The following is a 16,480-nucleotide window of genomic DNA, read 5'->3' on the forward strand; positions in this document are numbered from 1 at the left end:
CAATTTCAGAATTTCAGTGCTGCTGATTTTGAAACGTGTTCTCAGCTTGGATATTGCCATTCTCTGCTAACTTCTAAGAAGAAGGATAGATTTTCAAACCTAGTTTTCCACTTCCCAGCTATCAGAGAATTTGGAAAAAGACAAATGAACATCAGAAGAGGAAAAAGTCAATATTTTGCTTGCCTGTAATCACCTCTAATCACTTGTATAGTTCCCAGATGTTTTTGTTGTTGTCGTCAAGTGCAAAAATGAAATGCTGAGGTCATGTTCAAACAATGCTTTAAAACACTGCTCTGCAAAAGGGCAATAGAAAACTCATTTTTAGACCAAAAAGGTAAAAAAATTACATATACAATCACTACTCATTAAATTTTTCTAAATGTGTCTATAAAACTCACCAGGGGCTCTGAATACTCACGGATGTCCTGGTACCATCATTCATGACAGATATTTGATGGCAGTGTTATTTTCCCCTTAATGGGCTGATGTGGGTGAACCAGGGTCTTGTGGCTCTGTGAAGTGAGTGTTGGATTATGTGTCTCGATACATCTGTGAAAGCCCCTCTTAGCTCCTTTGCAGGGCTTTTATCATTATACCTAAAGAATGAACCTTCAAGGCATCCAGGTTAGCACACAGGCTTTTCATCTCCTAGGGAGTTTTCACTTAGATCCCCCTTTGTTGACAACTGAAGGAAAAGGCACACATTTTGCCACTCCCTAATTGGTATTTAGCTCTCATACCTGGCTAATTTGTAAACTATGCATGATCAGTTTGATTTATTTTTGCGATGGGAGAAATCTGGACTGAATTATTATATTTCCATGAAATATCACTAATAATTTCAAATCCATGAACTTAGATAGGGAGCGAGGAAATGCAAAATGGAGCCTGTGGTTTTCTCATTAAATGGCATCGTGTGTGGTAAACACTGGTTCGAGCTTCATTTTGTTTAATATGGGTGTGTGATTTCTGGACACAGAGGATTGCTTAAAAAGGTAGGAAGTGTGCTCTGTGAGTCCCTTTGCTTAAAATGACAGGATTAATATTAATGTAGCCGTATACACAGGTATGCAGCTGTGGGATTTTAGAGCTCAATATTCCATTCGTGAAAACATGTCAATTCTGAAACCTCTGCTTCATCAGACTGGCCACTGGCAACTCAGATTACGATGTTCATAACTGGCACCACAACACAGATTTTCCTATAGCACTTCTCACCCTCTCCCCTTCCCTCTTAATCCCTTTTCACCTTTTCCTCCTGAAAGGGCCTGGCCTTATTCAGGTTGGAGAGAGAAAGCTCCATTTCAGAAAGAAATGAAAACACACCTGTTGCCACTGCAACAGATAAACAACCAGACAGCTCTTTTCAACCAGGAGGGATTTTAGGTCTTTTTCCCTTTAATAAGGAGCAAGATCATTGTTTTAGCCTTTGTAAATTTGTGACACCGTCAGTGGCTCTCTCTCATCTGATCAAGGAAATTCCTGAACACAGGATAGCTCAGTCTGGTGAAATAACTGACACAAAACTGATGAGAGACTTCTGGATTTCCTTCTAATGAGCAGAAGACCGAGAGGTGAACCGAGGACGGGGTGGCGGTGTCAGAGAATATTCAACACACAGAAGCTCACATATCATCCTCATGGTGTTAACTGCTGTATCACCCTTGCCTTGAGAGTGAGAGGGTAAACTGAATACCCTGCTCCTACCCGGGAGAGAAAAATCCATTGGTTTAAGAAGTATCTCTTAAACCCTCTCTTCCCTTCCAAACACTATCCTTGGCCCTGTCCTCATAGTACCTATAAGTTGTTGAAGATGCTTAATTGTGGTTAGAATCAGCTGGGGAGATTTTAACTATCCTGAGTCCCAGGCCACAGCCAGGCCAATTAAATTAGACCCTGAAGAATATCAGCTTAAAAAAAAAAAAAAAAGTAATTCCAATGTGCAGCCAAGTTTGAGAAACAGTGGGCTAATCCCAGCAAGTGTGAGAAGGAATTAGTGTGGAGTCTGACAAGGAGATGAAGCTCCCCCAAGGATACTTAGGAGACAGTTGGTGCTGCAAAGAGGGGAAAGGGAAGAAAGAGAAAAGGAAGAAGACAAAGTTGCATGCTTCTTGTCTTTCTCCAAGTCTGCTGGAATCTCCTGGTATGGGTAATTTAGGCTTGCACCTGCAGCTTGGGATGGGGTGTGATTGGTTCCCGGTCCTGGGGGACTGGACTGGGCGGGGTGGGGTGACTGGAGGTAGCTACCTAGCGGCGCATCAATAGCCCCAGGCGTGGGCCCTGTGTTCCCGAGAGAAGGCTGCGGCGCCTGCGGGTGGAGAGCAATTTGGGAGCGCAAAAGGAAGCTGCCTCGGGCGCAGGTGGCGCTCGCAACCCCAGGCGACAGTTCAGCCAATCGCGGGCGCAAGCGCAGCCTGGTGGCGGCGGCGGTAACCCAGCGCAGGGTTCTGGCAGGAGCCGGCGGAGGCAAAGGCGGCGCCAACACAGTGCTGCGCGCAGGCTGGAGAGAGACTCGGCGGCGGGAGGAGGAAGAGAGAGCTCTGCGCCGGGGTGTTGCCCGGCGGAGCGAGGCGAACTTAGCATGGGGAAGAAGTGGAGGGATGCGGCGGAGATGGAGCGGGGCTGCTCGGACCGCGATGACAGCGCGGAGAGCCGCAGGCGCAGCCGGAGCGCCAGTCGAGGCAGGTTTGCTGAGTCGTGGAAAAGGTTAAGTTCCAAGCAGGGATCCACCAAGCGCTCGGGACTCCCGTCGCAGCAGACGCCGGTGAGTGGCCCCGGGAGAGCCCCTAGGTCTCCTCCAACCTCCGCGTGTGACTCGAGCCCTTTCCATGGTGCTGAACTTGCCTCCTTAGGAGCTCGAGCCTAGGAACTTGTGGAGCCGCTACTAATGAAAGTGTTGGGGGCTGTGAGGAGGGGCAAGAAGCAACGAATTCCCTTTCTTCAGCCAGGGGAAGGTCTCCTGACGTCTGTAGTGTCTTTGCAAAAATGGGGAAAATGTTCGAGAGGCGAGGGGCTCACTGTCAGATCATTAGAGTTTTGCAATTAACAGAGCGTGCGAGATATTTGCCGACTGTGTTGTTGTGACTCCTGTAGTCCCCAGGGTCTGTCTGTGCAGCATGTTCGAAGATACTCGGCACCCGCTGAATGAGGGCGGAATAGGAAGGACATGTCATTTTTTACTCTCTTAACACTTGCTCTTTTTCATCCCACACCCCCACCATGTTAATGGGTGCGTTTAATTGTTTGCAGAATGTTATTTGCATGCGGAGAATAGCAGGAATATCCCAGGTGCTTATAATCCTACTGTTAACATATACAGCGTTCAGAAAACAGTTTTCCCATGCGTCAGCTCCTCTTCAGTGTCTAATTAGTGCAATAAAAGCACTCGAGTGAAATTAATATAGGCATCGTATTTGTGTAGAGAAGTACACTTGACAAAAACTTTAGCTGCCTATGCATTTTTAGTATTCGAATACTATGTTTTTCTTTAGTCTAGAGGAAGAGAACTCTGTTCCAGAAGAGAGTGCAGAGCCCTCCTGTTGCTCCTATGGAACAAGGGTACACCACTTCAACTTAAGAAAAATCATTAAGAACATCAGCGTGTGTGTGTGTGTGTGTGTGTGTGTGTGTGTGTGTGTGTGTGTACCTATGTTTTATATCCAGAGGAGTTGACAGCAGATATTGTACTGTATAGAAGAGAAACTGAATTCATTAAAAAAAAAGAAGAGTACATAAACATTGAATCTCATAGCATGAAAAATGTTACCTTCTGTTTTTGAAAGATCATCACTAAAGGATAAAAATTAATCTCTAAAAACCAAGATGTTTAAAACATGACTTCAACAGAATGAAATATAAACACGTAAAATTATTGGTGTGTTTATTTTGTTTGCTTCTTCACAAAAACTAAGAGAAAATGTCATTACATTTGAAGTATTTTTCTGATATTTAGTGTGGTGCATAAGTTTTTTTAAAATATAAGATGAATAGAGTACACTGAAAATACAATTAATTTTGTTTCAGGCATTGAAGTGTTATTTTTAAATAAAAGTAGAATTTAAATTTAAATTTTAAGATTTTAATATTTTAAAAAGGAGAATATTATTCTGAAGGTAGGTTTTTCTGAAATAAATTATGTAGAAAATGTAAAACTGATGACTTCTGGTTTCCATCCATTATGTGGAGAATTTCATCCCCCTTTAATAGAAAGTATTATTCAAGATAACTTTTTATACTGCTTCTTTGATTCTGTTCAACAGGTGTGTATAGAGGCTATATCAGGAACATATAAAATCTTCACATAACTATAGGCTAGCTTAAATAACTTACAGGTCTGTAACTTAGAACAAAAATATGAGAGAGAGAGAGAGAGAGAGAGAGAGAGAGAGAGAGAGAGAGGACATAATAGGATACCATGACAACAGAAGACATCTGGAAAAGTAACTGTGTCCTCCTGTTTACCAAGGGCAATGATGGTGCTATATTTCTCTGTAGTCCTTGTTAATTGAAACATCAGTAATTCAGTTAAAAACCAGTTATGGCAAAAGCCTGTGCATACTTTCACCCTGTGTGGCAAGTTGATGTTGATTTTGTTCTAAAAACCTAATAAGTGCTTCTGGACATGATTTGAACTATCAGAATTTTTTTAAAAAAAGATGATGAGGTTTTGTAAATTTTAGAGTTGGGATGGTGGTTTTTAATCAATATTTGATTCCATTCATTGTTAATAAAGACTTTCTACTTCATTTGTAAGTGATACATCCAACTTATGCAAACAAGAGGGAGGAAATAAGAATGCTTAAAGCAGCCATGCTTATAAAAGTTTTTAATATTCAAGGTAAGATTTTTTTTCTCCCTCTTAAGGTGAGCTAGTGGTATTTTCAACTTTCATTGTATGCCATGTAAAAAAAATAGCTTAAACTATAGGGGTTAAAGGAAGTGATTAAAGCAGTTAATGTGATTAATGCTTTTTATTTATTCTTGTGAATAAATACAATATACTGTGATGTAACTTTGGATCTTATTCATTTTGTGTTATACTCAGAAATATTGTGGCATTCATCCTGATAAAAATCATAAGAAGTTTTTTTCCCCCTTTCTTTGAAGACAAAATAGATAAATGTGGAAAAATGTAGTCAATAATAGAACACGGGAGCATTCTTAGCTCCTTCTTTCTTCTTTTGAGAATGTAAAATGATTATGTAGTTGTTTTATTAATGTGGCCTTTGTTCCTCTCTTTTCTGCTTTAGTTAGAGTCTTAAAATCACTTCCAGTTAAGTTATTCCCAGGGAACAGTGACAATCCATGACTCTGTTCCCAGTGGGAATGATTACATTATATCTCATTTTCACTAACAACAAAGCATGCATACATCATAGATAATGGGGGAGATTTTCTTCAGCAAGGAGAGGGCTGCTGTATTCTTGATGATCCCGAAATAGTTTTATTCTTGATCTGAGTCATGAGGTTTTGTGTGTGAAGTGTAGGGGAGGTGTGTTTGAATCAACCTTGGTAATTAGATTTCCTATCTACTTATCACTAAGTATGTTGGGGTTTTCTTAGAGATTGGACTGGCCCCATGATTTTGATACCAATATTAGAAATAAAAAAGTCACCTTTCTGGCAATCTCTTCAGTACTCAGAAAATGGTCTCCTGATGTTCTTTATGGACTAGGGCAGGCCCACAGTAGGACAGTGGGTGCCGTCCTTGCCACAGCTTTCTGGAGCCTGCTTCTATTCCAGCACAGGCAGAAGCATCACTACTCTGTGCAAGAGTGAGAGGAAGTGGCAGCTGTTCTGGGTCCTCATAGTGGTATTTAAAGGCCATGTTTCCAAGTTCTGGCCCACAATAGTGGATGTGTCTAACAAATCAATCCTTGCTGATTTGGAAAGATGTTTTGTTCATTTTTCTAATTCAAGGAACCCTCTTCTTTCCCTTTATTTTTAAGCTTTTGGTTGATAATGCACAGTTAGAATCTAGTAATCTACAATCAATATCAAATTACACCCCAAATTGTAAAATTCTGATGGAATAAAGTAGAATTTAATCATATTCATTCCTTGGAATTTGTTCCTCTCTGAGAGTGAGTCATAGATTATTTTTTTAAATATAAAAACAATGGGTTTTTTTGGTAAACATAAAATAATTTTATATCAGTTTTATAGCTCTAGCAATATAAAAGTTATATATTTGCATTTTACATATCAACTTGTTTCTGGATATTAATATTTTATATAATGCCACTGTTAAATTGGTCAGTAGGCATACAAGTAACTTAAAACTTCCTTGCCTCTATCCTATACTTTCTGGATTTCATATTTCTCCTTGAAGTATTGGTCTTATTATTCATATTACTTGTTTTAATTCTATGCATACAAAAATAGATGGAAACCTATTGAAAGGTGATTCAGCAAGTGCCGTGTGGTGTTAGAAATATCGCATGTTCAACTCAGCATGTAATAGTTTTAATTTTGAAAGGTGATTTCCTCCTCTTGTCCCGCAACTATTTCAAGGCTTGTTTTCAAATAGATGCAGATTTAATTTAATCTCTCAGTAAGCTTGGAGGAAGGAAAAAAAAAAAAAAGAAAAGAAACAGTTTTGAGGGAGTAAAATGATAGAATTGTAATTAGAGTTGTTTTTCAACCTTAGAAGGCATGCTTTCTTCTACTAATGCTATAATTACCCTTATCAGCAGGTGCCAACCACAGAACATCACGCCTTGTGCAGACAAGTGGGCAACCAAGAGAGTAGAGAAACAGCAGCTCCACCAAGTAGACAAATCCACTGCAGTTGGTGGCCAAATTCAGTCTTCCCCCAGCTGTTTGAGATGCTATGTGTGCAGGAGGATTCCATGAACAAATCTGGTTCCCTTTCTGAGACTGACTTGTCCCTTTTGGGCATAGTAGATGATTTCTGGTTATTTCTGACCAAAGCTGCGTTCTTCAAGATCTTATAGTCAATAAGGAAAAGCGGAGTTGAAGGCAGGGCGAAAGTCAGGAAAACCCCTCTCCCAACCAGCTGCCCATTGGAGGATTGTGTAGGTGGTGGATCTTGTGGTGGCTGTGCTAGAAAGAGCAGCAAGTTGGTGAAAAGAATCCTCATTTCTTTTTTTGGTGTTGTAATATGCTATTGCAGTGTCATTAAACCCTTAATGGTTCATTCTTGTTAAACAGAGGGCTCTGCTGGTGCAAGCGGACGAATCCCCTGCAGGGCTAGTCCATTACTGAGTAAACCATTTCTTGACAGGTTGATTTTTGTCTACTGCTTTTTACTCACTGTGTTAAAAAAAAATGAAAGAAAAAGGACAATGTATCACTCAACAGTACAGATGTATTTTCTCGTTATTGTGAATTTTTGATGGGGAAAAAGTCATTTTCTGATAATGGTTTATTTTGTTTAAGTATTTCTGAAATGTTGTCTCTTTTCTAGTGATTAATACAGCAACTAACAAGCTTTTTCTCATTGATCATAGTGAATAGTGAAATTAACTTAATTTCACCTTTAACTTGAGGATCACAGGTATAGTAGGTGGCAAGTGAGTAATTCAAATATTTTAGGTTTTGAGGAGAAAAATATCCTTGTATGGTGATGCTTCTCAATGTGTTTTCAGTTATCCCAAAATATATGAGAATGTCCTCCTGCCATTATTTATTGGGATCTTGAAAAACAATTGAATCATTAAAAATCATTTATAAATAGTAGCAAACCATTATATTCATTTGTCTTGACCAGCTGTGATGGTCTTTGCATTGGCTTTATTTTTTTGTTTCTTTTTTTTTTTTTTAATGTTTATTAATTGAGAGAAGCAGAGAGCACAGGTAGAGGAGGGGCAGGAGAGGGGGACGGAGGACCTGAAGCATTCTCCATGCTGACAGCAGAGAGCCTGATGTGGGGTTGAAACCACGAATGGTGAGATCATGACCTGAGCCAAAGTCGGAAGGTTAACCGACTGAGTCACCCAAGAGCCCCTATTTCTTTGTTTCTTTCATTTGCAAAGCCCAGGGATGACTGATGGAACAAAAATGAAAGGATTATAGAGAACAGCATTTAGAGAAACTTTTATCCGTCTAACAATCATTGAGCACCTAGGAAGTATTAGGCACTGTGGTGGGTACTGAACAACTTTCCTAATAGAACTGATGATTTCATACAAGATAGGGATCTGGAAAGCAACCAGAGATATACAAAGTCTAGCTTTATGGTCAGAATATGATGGAGTAAAGATTAAAGTAGTGAATGCCTGTTGAGGAATGGTGATGCAAAATTTAAATCAGAAGCTTCCTGCATTTGATGCCTGAAACTTAGAAGACGAGGAAGAAAAAGAGTTGTGTGGATTTGGTAGTTTGGAAAAAGGGCAATAATATCTTTCTCAGTGATTTTAACTGACTCATGAGGGTGGATGCCTGAATGCAGTGAATAGAAGCCAAGGCCGATGAGACAAAGAAATAATAACAACAAAGACAAATAACACTGTAGAGTACTTTGTACGTGCCAGGCACTCTCTAAGCACATCATGTAATTTATTATCTGTTGCCTGACTTCAGGGAGAATGTAAGCCCCACAAAGGTAGGGCTTTTTGTTTTTTTCACTGATTTATCCAGTTGCCTTGAACAGTACCTGGTGTCTAGCAAGCCTCAAATATTGTTTAATGAATTTATTGACCAATTAGTAAATGCATTAACAAACAGTATTTTCTAATTAATATGAGGTAGACTTTAAGTTCTTGACTAGGAGAGCAAAGAGAAATAGAGGCAGAAGAATTTTTCTTTCCTTTTTCTATTGATTGATTGATTGATTGATTGATTTGCAAGATGAGACAGATTTCAACGTGTTTATTTTCTGAAGAAGAACCTATAAAAGGAGGAGGAGGAGAGAATAGCACTGAAACTGATCCATAGCGTTGGAAGAGATAGGATTTCTTTTAATGGGAGAGTTGAAGACCTACTTTTTGCTTGTTTTCAGTCCTGGGTCTGCCCTCTCTTTGTCTTATGAACTTGCTTGGTTGAAATTGGACCTGGTTGTTAATTATTTTGCAGGTTTTACTTAGTACACATTCAGTCTATAGTGTTGGTAAATTAATTCACAAGTTACACAAAAAGTATGTATTTTTATGAAAACTTTTATTGGTAATTCAGAGATTGCTGAAATGTAACTTTGTATCTCACTTTGGCCTCTCTAAATACCACAAGGATTGTAATAAAATTCTCAGTTTTCAGAAAGGTGGGAATCACTACTTTAGTTCTCCTGAATATAGTGTTCAGAGCTGACACATCAAACTGCCAATCCATGCATTCAATGTCATGAAATTGCACATTCATGAAAAATACCTCTCTAGAATACCAGAACTTCAACCACAAAACTGTCACACAAAAGGGAACACATCCATGGTAATAACCAGCTAGGTTTTTGTCCTCCCTGAGGTTGATTTTCCTAGGACTTCCTTGGGAAAGAACTTTACAACAGTGAGGTTAGGAGGGAGGGCTCTACAGGATAAGTGTTTCTATGAGGCTCAGTTTGAAGTAGGTCATCTCTACTTTGGGAGTTGTATGGAAAATCCAATTGATTTGTGAACAATCTGGTGGCTTTGGAATCAAGCAGGTCTAGATTGGAATCTTGGCTCTGTTAGTTATTAGCTGTGTGGCCTTAGATGAATTATATTTTTATGTCTTTTTTTCTGAATTCTATCAGGAGAATTCCTTCTTCTTTTTCCACTGAATGTAAGATTCACTCAAGTCCTCTTCTTCTTTTTGTATGAAGTATTTATTTATTTTTATTTAAAATTTAAATTGTCTGAAAATAGAAAAAATGAAAAATAATAGAAAATATTAGGAAAAGAATCTACATATCCATAACACATATTAAGGTTAACAATTTGGCATATTTTCTTCATATCTTTTTAAAAGAAGTAAAAGGTTATAGGCCAAGTTAAAATATCCTCCTACCATTTTCTTGATACCTTTCCCAAAGATCAGAAATATTCTGAACTTGAGGTTCATTCTTCTCATATGGTTTTTTAAAATTACCTCCAGTATATATTTATGTATTCATGAAAATGTATAAATAGTATAGTTATGTGTTTGAAAAATTTTACATGAATTGTAAGTCATATTCTTTTACAACATTCAACATTGTATTTTTGGAGATATATGGTTATATATAAATGTTGAATATTATTTTACTTTTTTTTCTTAACTTTTATTTATTATTGAGAGACAGAGAGAGACAAAGCATGAGCATGGGAGGGGCAGGGAGAGGAGGAGACAGACACAGAATCCAAAGCAGGCTCCAGGCTCTAAGCTGTCAGCACAGAGCCTGACACGGGGCTCGAACCCCCAAACCGTGAGATCATGACCTGAGCTGAAGTCGGATGCTCAACTGACTAAGCCACCCAGGCTCCCCAAGTATTATTTTAGTATATGTTTGTACAAGTAATTTATTCATTTTCCTACTATCAAAAATTTAGGTGTGGTATTTTTTGTATGTGTGTGATTACAGACAATATTCAGTTAATATCTTTGTTCTTGTCTCTGCTTCTTGCAAATATTTTTGACAAGATATAAACTCAGGAACTGACCTCACATTTTGGAAGACATAAGAACCAGGGGTGCCTCTGGAGTTGTTTTGCACCAGAGAAAGGTCAAGCTTGTCCAGATCCTAACCTCTGAACAGAGTCAAAATTTGCAAGGGGCTGAAGGGTAGTGGTGCTGGCCTTCCCCTTTAAGATTATATTGGCATTCAAATCAGACAGACTTGATTTTAAGTCCAAGTCAGGTCATTAACTGATTTTGCAACTTACTGTGGGTCTCAGTGCCTTCCATAAAATGAGAATGGTAATACCTGTCTCTGGGATGAATTGTAAAAGCTAAATGTATTGTGTAGCTAGTACATTGTCTGGCAAGAGATACTTGCTAAATGGAAACAGTACCTAACCATTGGTATTAAGTATAGATGTTATAACAAATTCAAAAAGCAAAAGTTTCCTTTGTTTGATGGGGAAGAGTTGTTTGTCATCTTCAACTCTTCTAGGATTAGAATGTTGTTAGTATAGCCAAGATGTAATATAAGGCTTATGATTGTTTGTATTGGGCTTATGGTTTTGAAAGTACTTTAGAAAATAAAATCTGCCTGATTTCTCCAAGATGATTGTTTTCCATAGTCGTCCTGGTCCTTGAAATGTCTGTTACTCTACATTTTTACTGAAGGTGAATTTATTGACATTTTAGAGATTAAAATACGAAATTACTATCGTATTGAAATTTAAGACACTCTTTGCTTTTATTATTTTTATCATTGGGTTCTATATTATTGGGTTTTATGGTTACAGAATTATTCTCTTCATGAACCTCAAGACCTTTGGGAAAGAATGTTTTTTTTAATGCTTTTACTAAGGAGATTTCAACCATATACAACAGGAGAGAGAATAGTATAATAACTCCATGTATCAATAATCCAGCTGCAACAATTATAAAATCATGACAATTTTGCTTCATCTGTACCTCTATTTTCTATTTCTTCCCTCCCCACTAGATTATTGCAGGCAAATCCCAGATGTCATATTACTTCTTCTAAAAAAATATATGAAAGATAAGGATTCCTTATTAAAAGAAAATTATAACACTACTATAAAATTCAAACAAATTAATAATTTCCTAATACCTACATATATTAAGATCACATTTCCTTAATAATTTCTTAATTCTGTTTTTTATCCAGAGTTTGTTTGAATCAGAATACAATTATAATTGACACATTACAGTTTCATCTGTAAGTCTGTCCTTCTGATCTTTTTCTTTTCTTGTTGAAGATTATTTGTCAAATAAATTTATTTGTCCTATAGAATTTCTCACATTCTGTATTTTGCTAAATACATCCCAATTGTGTCATCTTACATGTTATTCTGTCCCTTGTATTTCCTATGAATTGACAGTTTAACCAGGAGCCTAGATCAGTTTTGTTTTCCACAAGGATACCTCAAAAGTATTCTATTTGCCTCTTGTTAATCTACCATTAATGATCATTGCCTAAAGTAGGGGTATGCAATGCAAAGGGCCGAGTAGTAAATATTTTAGGTTTTAGGCACCATAAGTTCTCTTTAAACTACCAAACTCTGCTGTTACAGTGCAAAAGCAGTCATAAGCATTAAATAAGTAAATGGGTATGGCTGTGTTCCAATAAAACTTTATTCATAAAACACAGAAATCTGAATTGCATATAATTGTTTATGTCATGAATGTCATTCTTTTGGTTTTCTTAACCAGTTGTTGAAAATGAAAAAATAGTTCTTAGCTCACAGACAAAGAAAAAGAGGCAGTGTACTGGATTAGGCCCTTGACTAGAGCTAACTGAATCCTGGCTAAGATCCATTGCTTCATTAGGGGATTGCAAATGGTGGTATTACAATTATGTCTTTCCTTTATCATTTAATAGCTGAAATATTTCTGGAAGTAGGAACACCCATCATCAACTATTCACTTGTTCTGAGTTATAGTTCATACAGTAAAGTCAAGATAAGTGCTTGAGAGAGATAGTTTTTTAAAACTTGAACAAATAATAATAGGAATTATGTAGTGGCATTGACCTGTAGGTTTACTTTCAGGCCTTAGATTTTAATTGGGTCATTGTGTTCACTTAACTATCAGAAAATATATGATCTGTTTATTGTAGAGGCCAATTAAACTGTCATTAAGAAATTGAATGTGTAAAATATATTGTCAAACTATTGCTATATTAAAGTTTTTGCTTTAGGACTAAAAGAAAAAAATCCTGGGCATTGTGTTAGTTTTCTACTACTGCCATAGAAATTATCACAAATTTAGTGGCTCACAGCAATATGAATTTATTACCATACAGTTCTATAGTTTAGAAGTCTGATGCGGGTTTCACTAGACTAAAATAAAAAGTGTTGGCAAGGCTGTGTTCACTACTGTAGTCTCTAAGGGAGAATCCATTCATTTGCCTCTCCTAGCTACTGGAAGATACTCCAATTCCTTGTCTCCTGCCCTTCTTTCTTTAAAGTGAGTACAGTTGCATCTCATTGATCCTACTTCTATCATTACATTGCTTTCTCTGACCCTCTCTTCTGTGTCCCTCTTCCACTTTTAATGACTCATGATTACACTGGATCTACCTGGATAATTGAGAAAAATCTCTTCACTCTAAGGTTTGGTAGTTGACAAATTTAATTCCATCTACAACATTAATTGCTTTTTGCCAAGTAAAGTAACATATTCATGAGTTCTGGGGATTAGGATGTGGACCTCGTTGGGAGGCCAATTTTTGTGTATCACAGGCATTGAGATATTACTACTTGGTTTGTTAAATCTGTACTGGACAAAATTGCAAAATGGTGGTGAAAGACCTTCTCTAAAGTGCCTTTAAATTCATGGTAAATGCTCATCCCTTTGGAATGAGGTTCTGTGGGCAACAAAAGAACAAAATAGATGAAGATTCACTGTACTCTTTTTTCCCTTCCTTTCCAGCTTTATGAGCTATAAATAACAAAAATTATATATATCTAAGGTGTACAACATGATGTTTTGATATAGTATGTATTGTGAAATGATTATCACAATCAAGCTAATTAACATGTCTATCACCTTCCATAGTTACCACTTTTTTTGTGTGTGGTGAGAACAGCTGAGGTCTACTCTATTATTATCATTTTTTATTTTTATTGGAGAGAGAGAGAGAGAGAGAATCTGAATCAGGCTCTGCATTCAGTGCAGAGTCCAATGTAGGGCTCAATCCCTCCCACAACTCTGGGATCATGATCTGAGCCAAAGTCAAGAGTTGGATGCCCAACTGGCTGAGCCACCCAGGGGCCCCCAGAGATCTACTCTTTTAAGCAAATTTTAAATATGTCATACGGTATTGTTAGCTACAGTCATGATGCTGAACATTCCATCTCCAGATTCATCCTGCAAACCAAACCTTACAATCTTTTGTTTTCTGAGTATTGAGTTCATAGTGATGACTGTAGATGTGGAAATTATCTTTCCCACCAGTGGATATTCAGTAGATGTGGGAATGTGAATGATGTGTTTTGACATACATTTGAATAAGCACCCACTCTGTATAAAACCTCCAATGCTACAGGAGAAAGAAATGTGAGTAAAACTTCTGGAAGTCTTATGATGGTGGGAGGGATGAAATTATAATTTGGTGCCTAACATGATAGAAGCATATTAAATATATAGTTGGCAATTATAAGTAAATGATATACCAATTATTCATATTATAAGTATATTAAAATTGCCTTAATTTTATTATTATCCTGCTAAAAAGCTTGGTAAGACCAATCAGAGTGAGAAAATCAATTGATTGGACCCATAAACACATGATGGAATTTCAGTCTCTGATTCACTGTATTGAAGCTTTCCAGGTAAAATAATTTGGGAAATATATATGTCTTCCCAATATATAATTTGGGAAGATATATATATCTTCCCAAAGAGAGAATCCATGCTGACTGTGTGGAGCCTGATGTAGACTCTATCCGATAACCTTGGGATCATTACCTGAGTTGAAATCAAGAGTTGAATGCTTAACTCAGTGAGCCACCCAAGTGCCCCAGTGTATTCTTATTTAATATTTTCTATATAGATGTGCCAAACAGCAATTTTTACTAATTTGTAAATGTTTTATTGAGTTTTTTCACCTTAATGAAAGAAAGTAACCTTAACTTAAAAGTTTGAATTACAACTACAATTTTTAAATAGGGCTCTTACTGTTTTTTTTTTTTTAGTATTATTTGAAGACATCTGGTTTTTCATGTAAGTGCTTGTCTCCTTTACTTAATAGACAATCATTATAACTATAGATAATTATTATAAATTACTGTGTATAGAAAAAAAGGAGGATGAATAATTAGCACCAAGTGGGGACATAGCAATAGGGAATGTCTTCAAATGCTAAGGTTAAATAAGATGAGAAGTTGATTTTTTCTTTTTAAGATCATGCCTTTTTTTTAAATTAAAATGTATTGGATGGAACTTAACATTGTATATGTTTCAGGTGTACAATGTGTTATTTTGGTACATTTATATATTATAACATCCCTATAAAATAAAACAAATTCTGATGTGAAAAACAAAATTACTGGAAAATACAACTGAAGAAGCAGTTATATGAAGAGAAATAGTATATATCTTGAAAACAATAGTGTGGTAATAATTTTCTAGAACACTGGACAGTGATTGCCTGAGCAATATCAAATTAGGCAATGAACAATTAAACTATAAAACTTCAGGGAAGCACTAAGCAAGTTGTTTTCTCAGGAACATTTGTCACAGAGGACAGAAGACATTCTCTGTTGCAACTGGGAAATTTCCAAGGTGCACTGAGAGCCTCTAAATTGGGAGAGCAGAGAATGAGGGAGTGAGAAGCATTCAAGACTGGAGCTGCTATCTCCCTGTCAAAAGAGAGGGAGAGAAAGAGAGAAAAATCATCCTGACTATAGCATTTATGGCTGGTATTCTTGGGTTAAGTATCGATAGCAGTCATTTGTACATCTGGGGAATGTTTTGAGCTTGAGATTCTAGCACATGTTCAGAGATAGGGAAAAATAAACATATATTTGTAGATATACAACTGATGGAGACTCTACGCACATGGTTGGATATTGAAAGCTCAGAAATTCTGTGATTGATTACTGGTGGCTGCAAAAAAAGTATCAGGGAAGCATGGAACATGCTTTTCTTCAGAGAAAGCTGAAGACTAGGTCCATAGCAAGGCAGAAGGGCCAAGATGAAGAGAAGATCTGGATCTTGACTCAAGATAGAGACATTTCTCTTTACCATTTGTGACTCAGGGCTTTACCATGGTTATAGCTATGTGGTGTTATTTTTGCTATTATTGTTATTAGCTATTACAACGTGTATAGGTAATCAAGTATAAGGTAATTGGGGTGTAAACTCTATTCATTTAATGTTTTTGTTGTTGTCTTTATAAAGTCTGTCAAAACAGAAGCTCTTTCAGGAATCATTGAGGGATAGTAGCAGAATCGAGACTGACAGATTCGCCCAGAGTAGGTGTTCATTTCAGAGTACTGTTTCTATTCATTTTGACTTTATATCACAAAGTTGTCTCCATGTAAAGACACATTTTGAACACAACAATGAACTTTAAAATTGCTTTCCACTGTATGTTAAACTAGCTGGAATTTAAGAATTTGGAAAGAAAAAAAATTTCTTTCCTTTTTTCTGAGTTATTGGTAGTCATGATGAGGGAAAGAAACATGAATTTTTGAGCATTTAAAATTATTAGTTACCCCAGCACTAAATGAAATTAGTTTTATTTATTATTTTTTAAAATTAATTAATTCATTTTTTAAATTTACAGCTAAGTTAGTTAGCATATACTACAGCAATGATTTCAGTAGTAGATTGCTTAATGCCCCTTACCCATTTAGCCCATCCTTCCCTCCTGTAACCCTGCCAACAACTCTCTGTTTGTTCTCTATATTTAAGAGTCTCATGTTTT

At 37.0% G+C, this 16,480-nt stretch overlaps 1 protein-coding gene across 5 annotated transcripts in view; it reads left to right on the plus strand.

The window, feature by feature from the left end:
* The first annotated feature begins 2,493 nt into the window (after positions 1-2,493).
* The window catches only part of TRPM3 (transient receptor potential cation channel subfamily M member 3), an 811,684-nt gene continuing 797,697 nt past the window's right edge, over positions 2,494-16,480 (plus strand). For 3 of the 5 annotated variants that reach the window (XM_040449371.1, XM_040449366.1, XM_040449369.1), the window contains exon 1: positions 2,495-2,764. In XM_040449371.1, coding sequence (XP_040305305.1) covers positions 2,582-2,764 — 183 coding nt within the window. In that variant the 5' untranslated portion in view covers positions 2,495-2,581. Of the gene's footprint in view, positions 2,765-16,480 lie in introns of all 5 variants that reach the window. The other 2 variants (XM_040449362.1, XM_040449364.1) reach the window with 1 other exon arrangement.

Source organism: Herpailurus yagouaroundi, unplaced genomic scaffold, assembly GCF_014898765.1.
Source record: "Herpailurus yagouaroundi ecotype Mexico unplaced genomic scaffold, PumYag 199, whole genome shotgun sequence".
Taxonomy (NCBI): domain Eukaryota; kingdom Metazoa; phylum Chordata; class Mammalia; order Carnivora; family Felidae; genus Herpailurus; species Herpailurus yagouaroundi.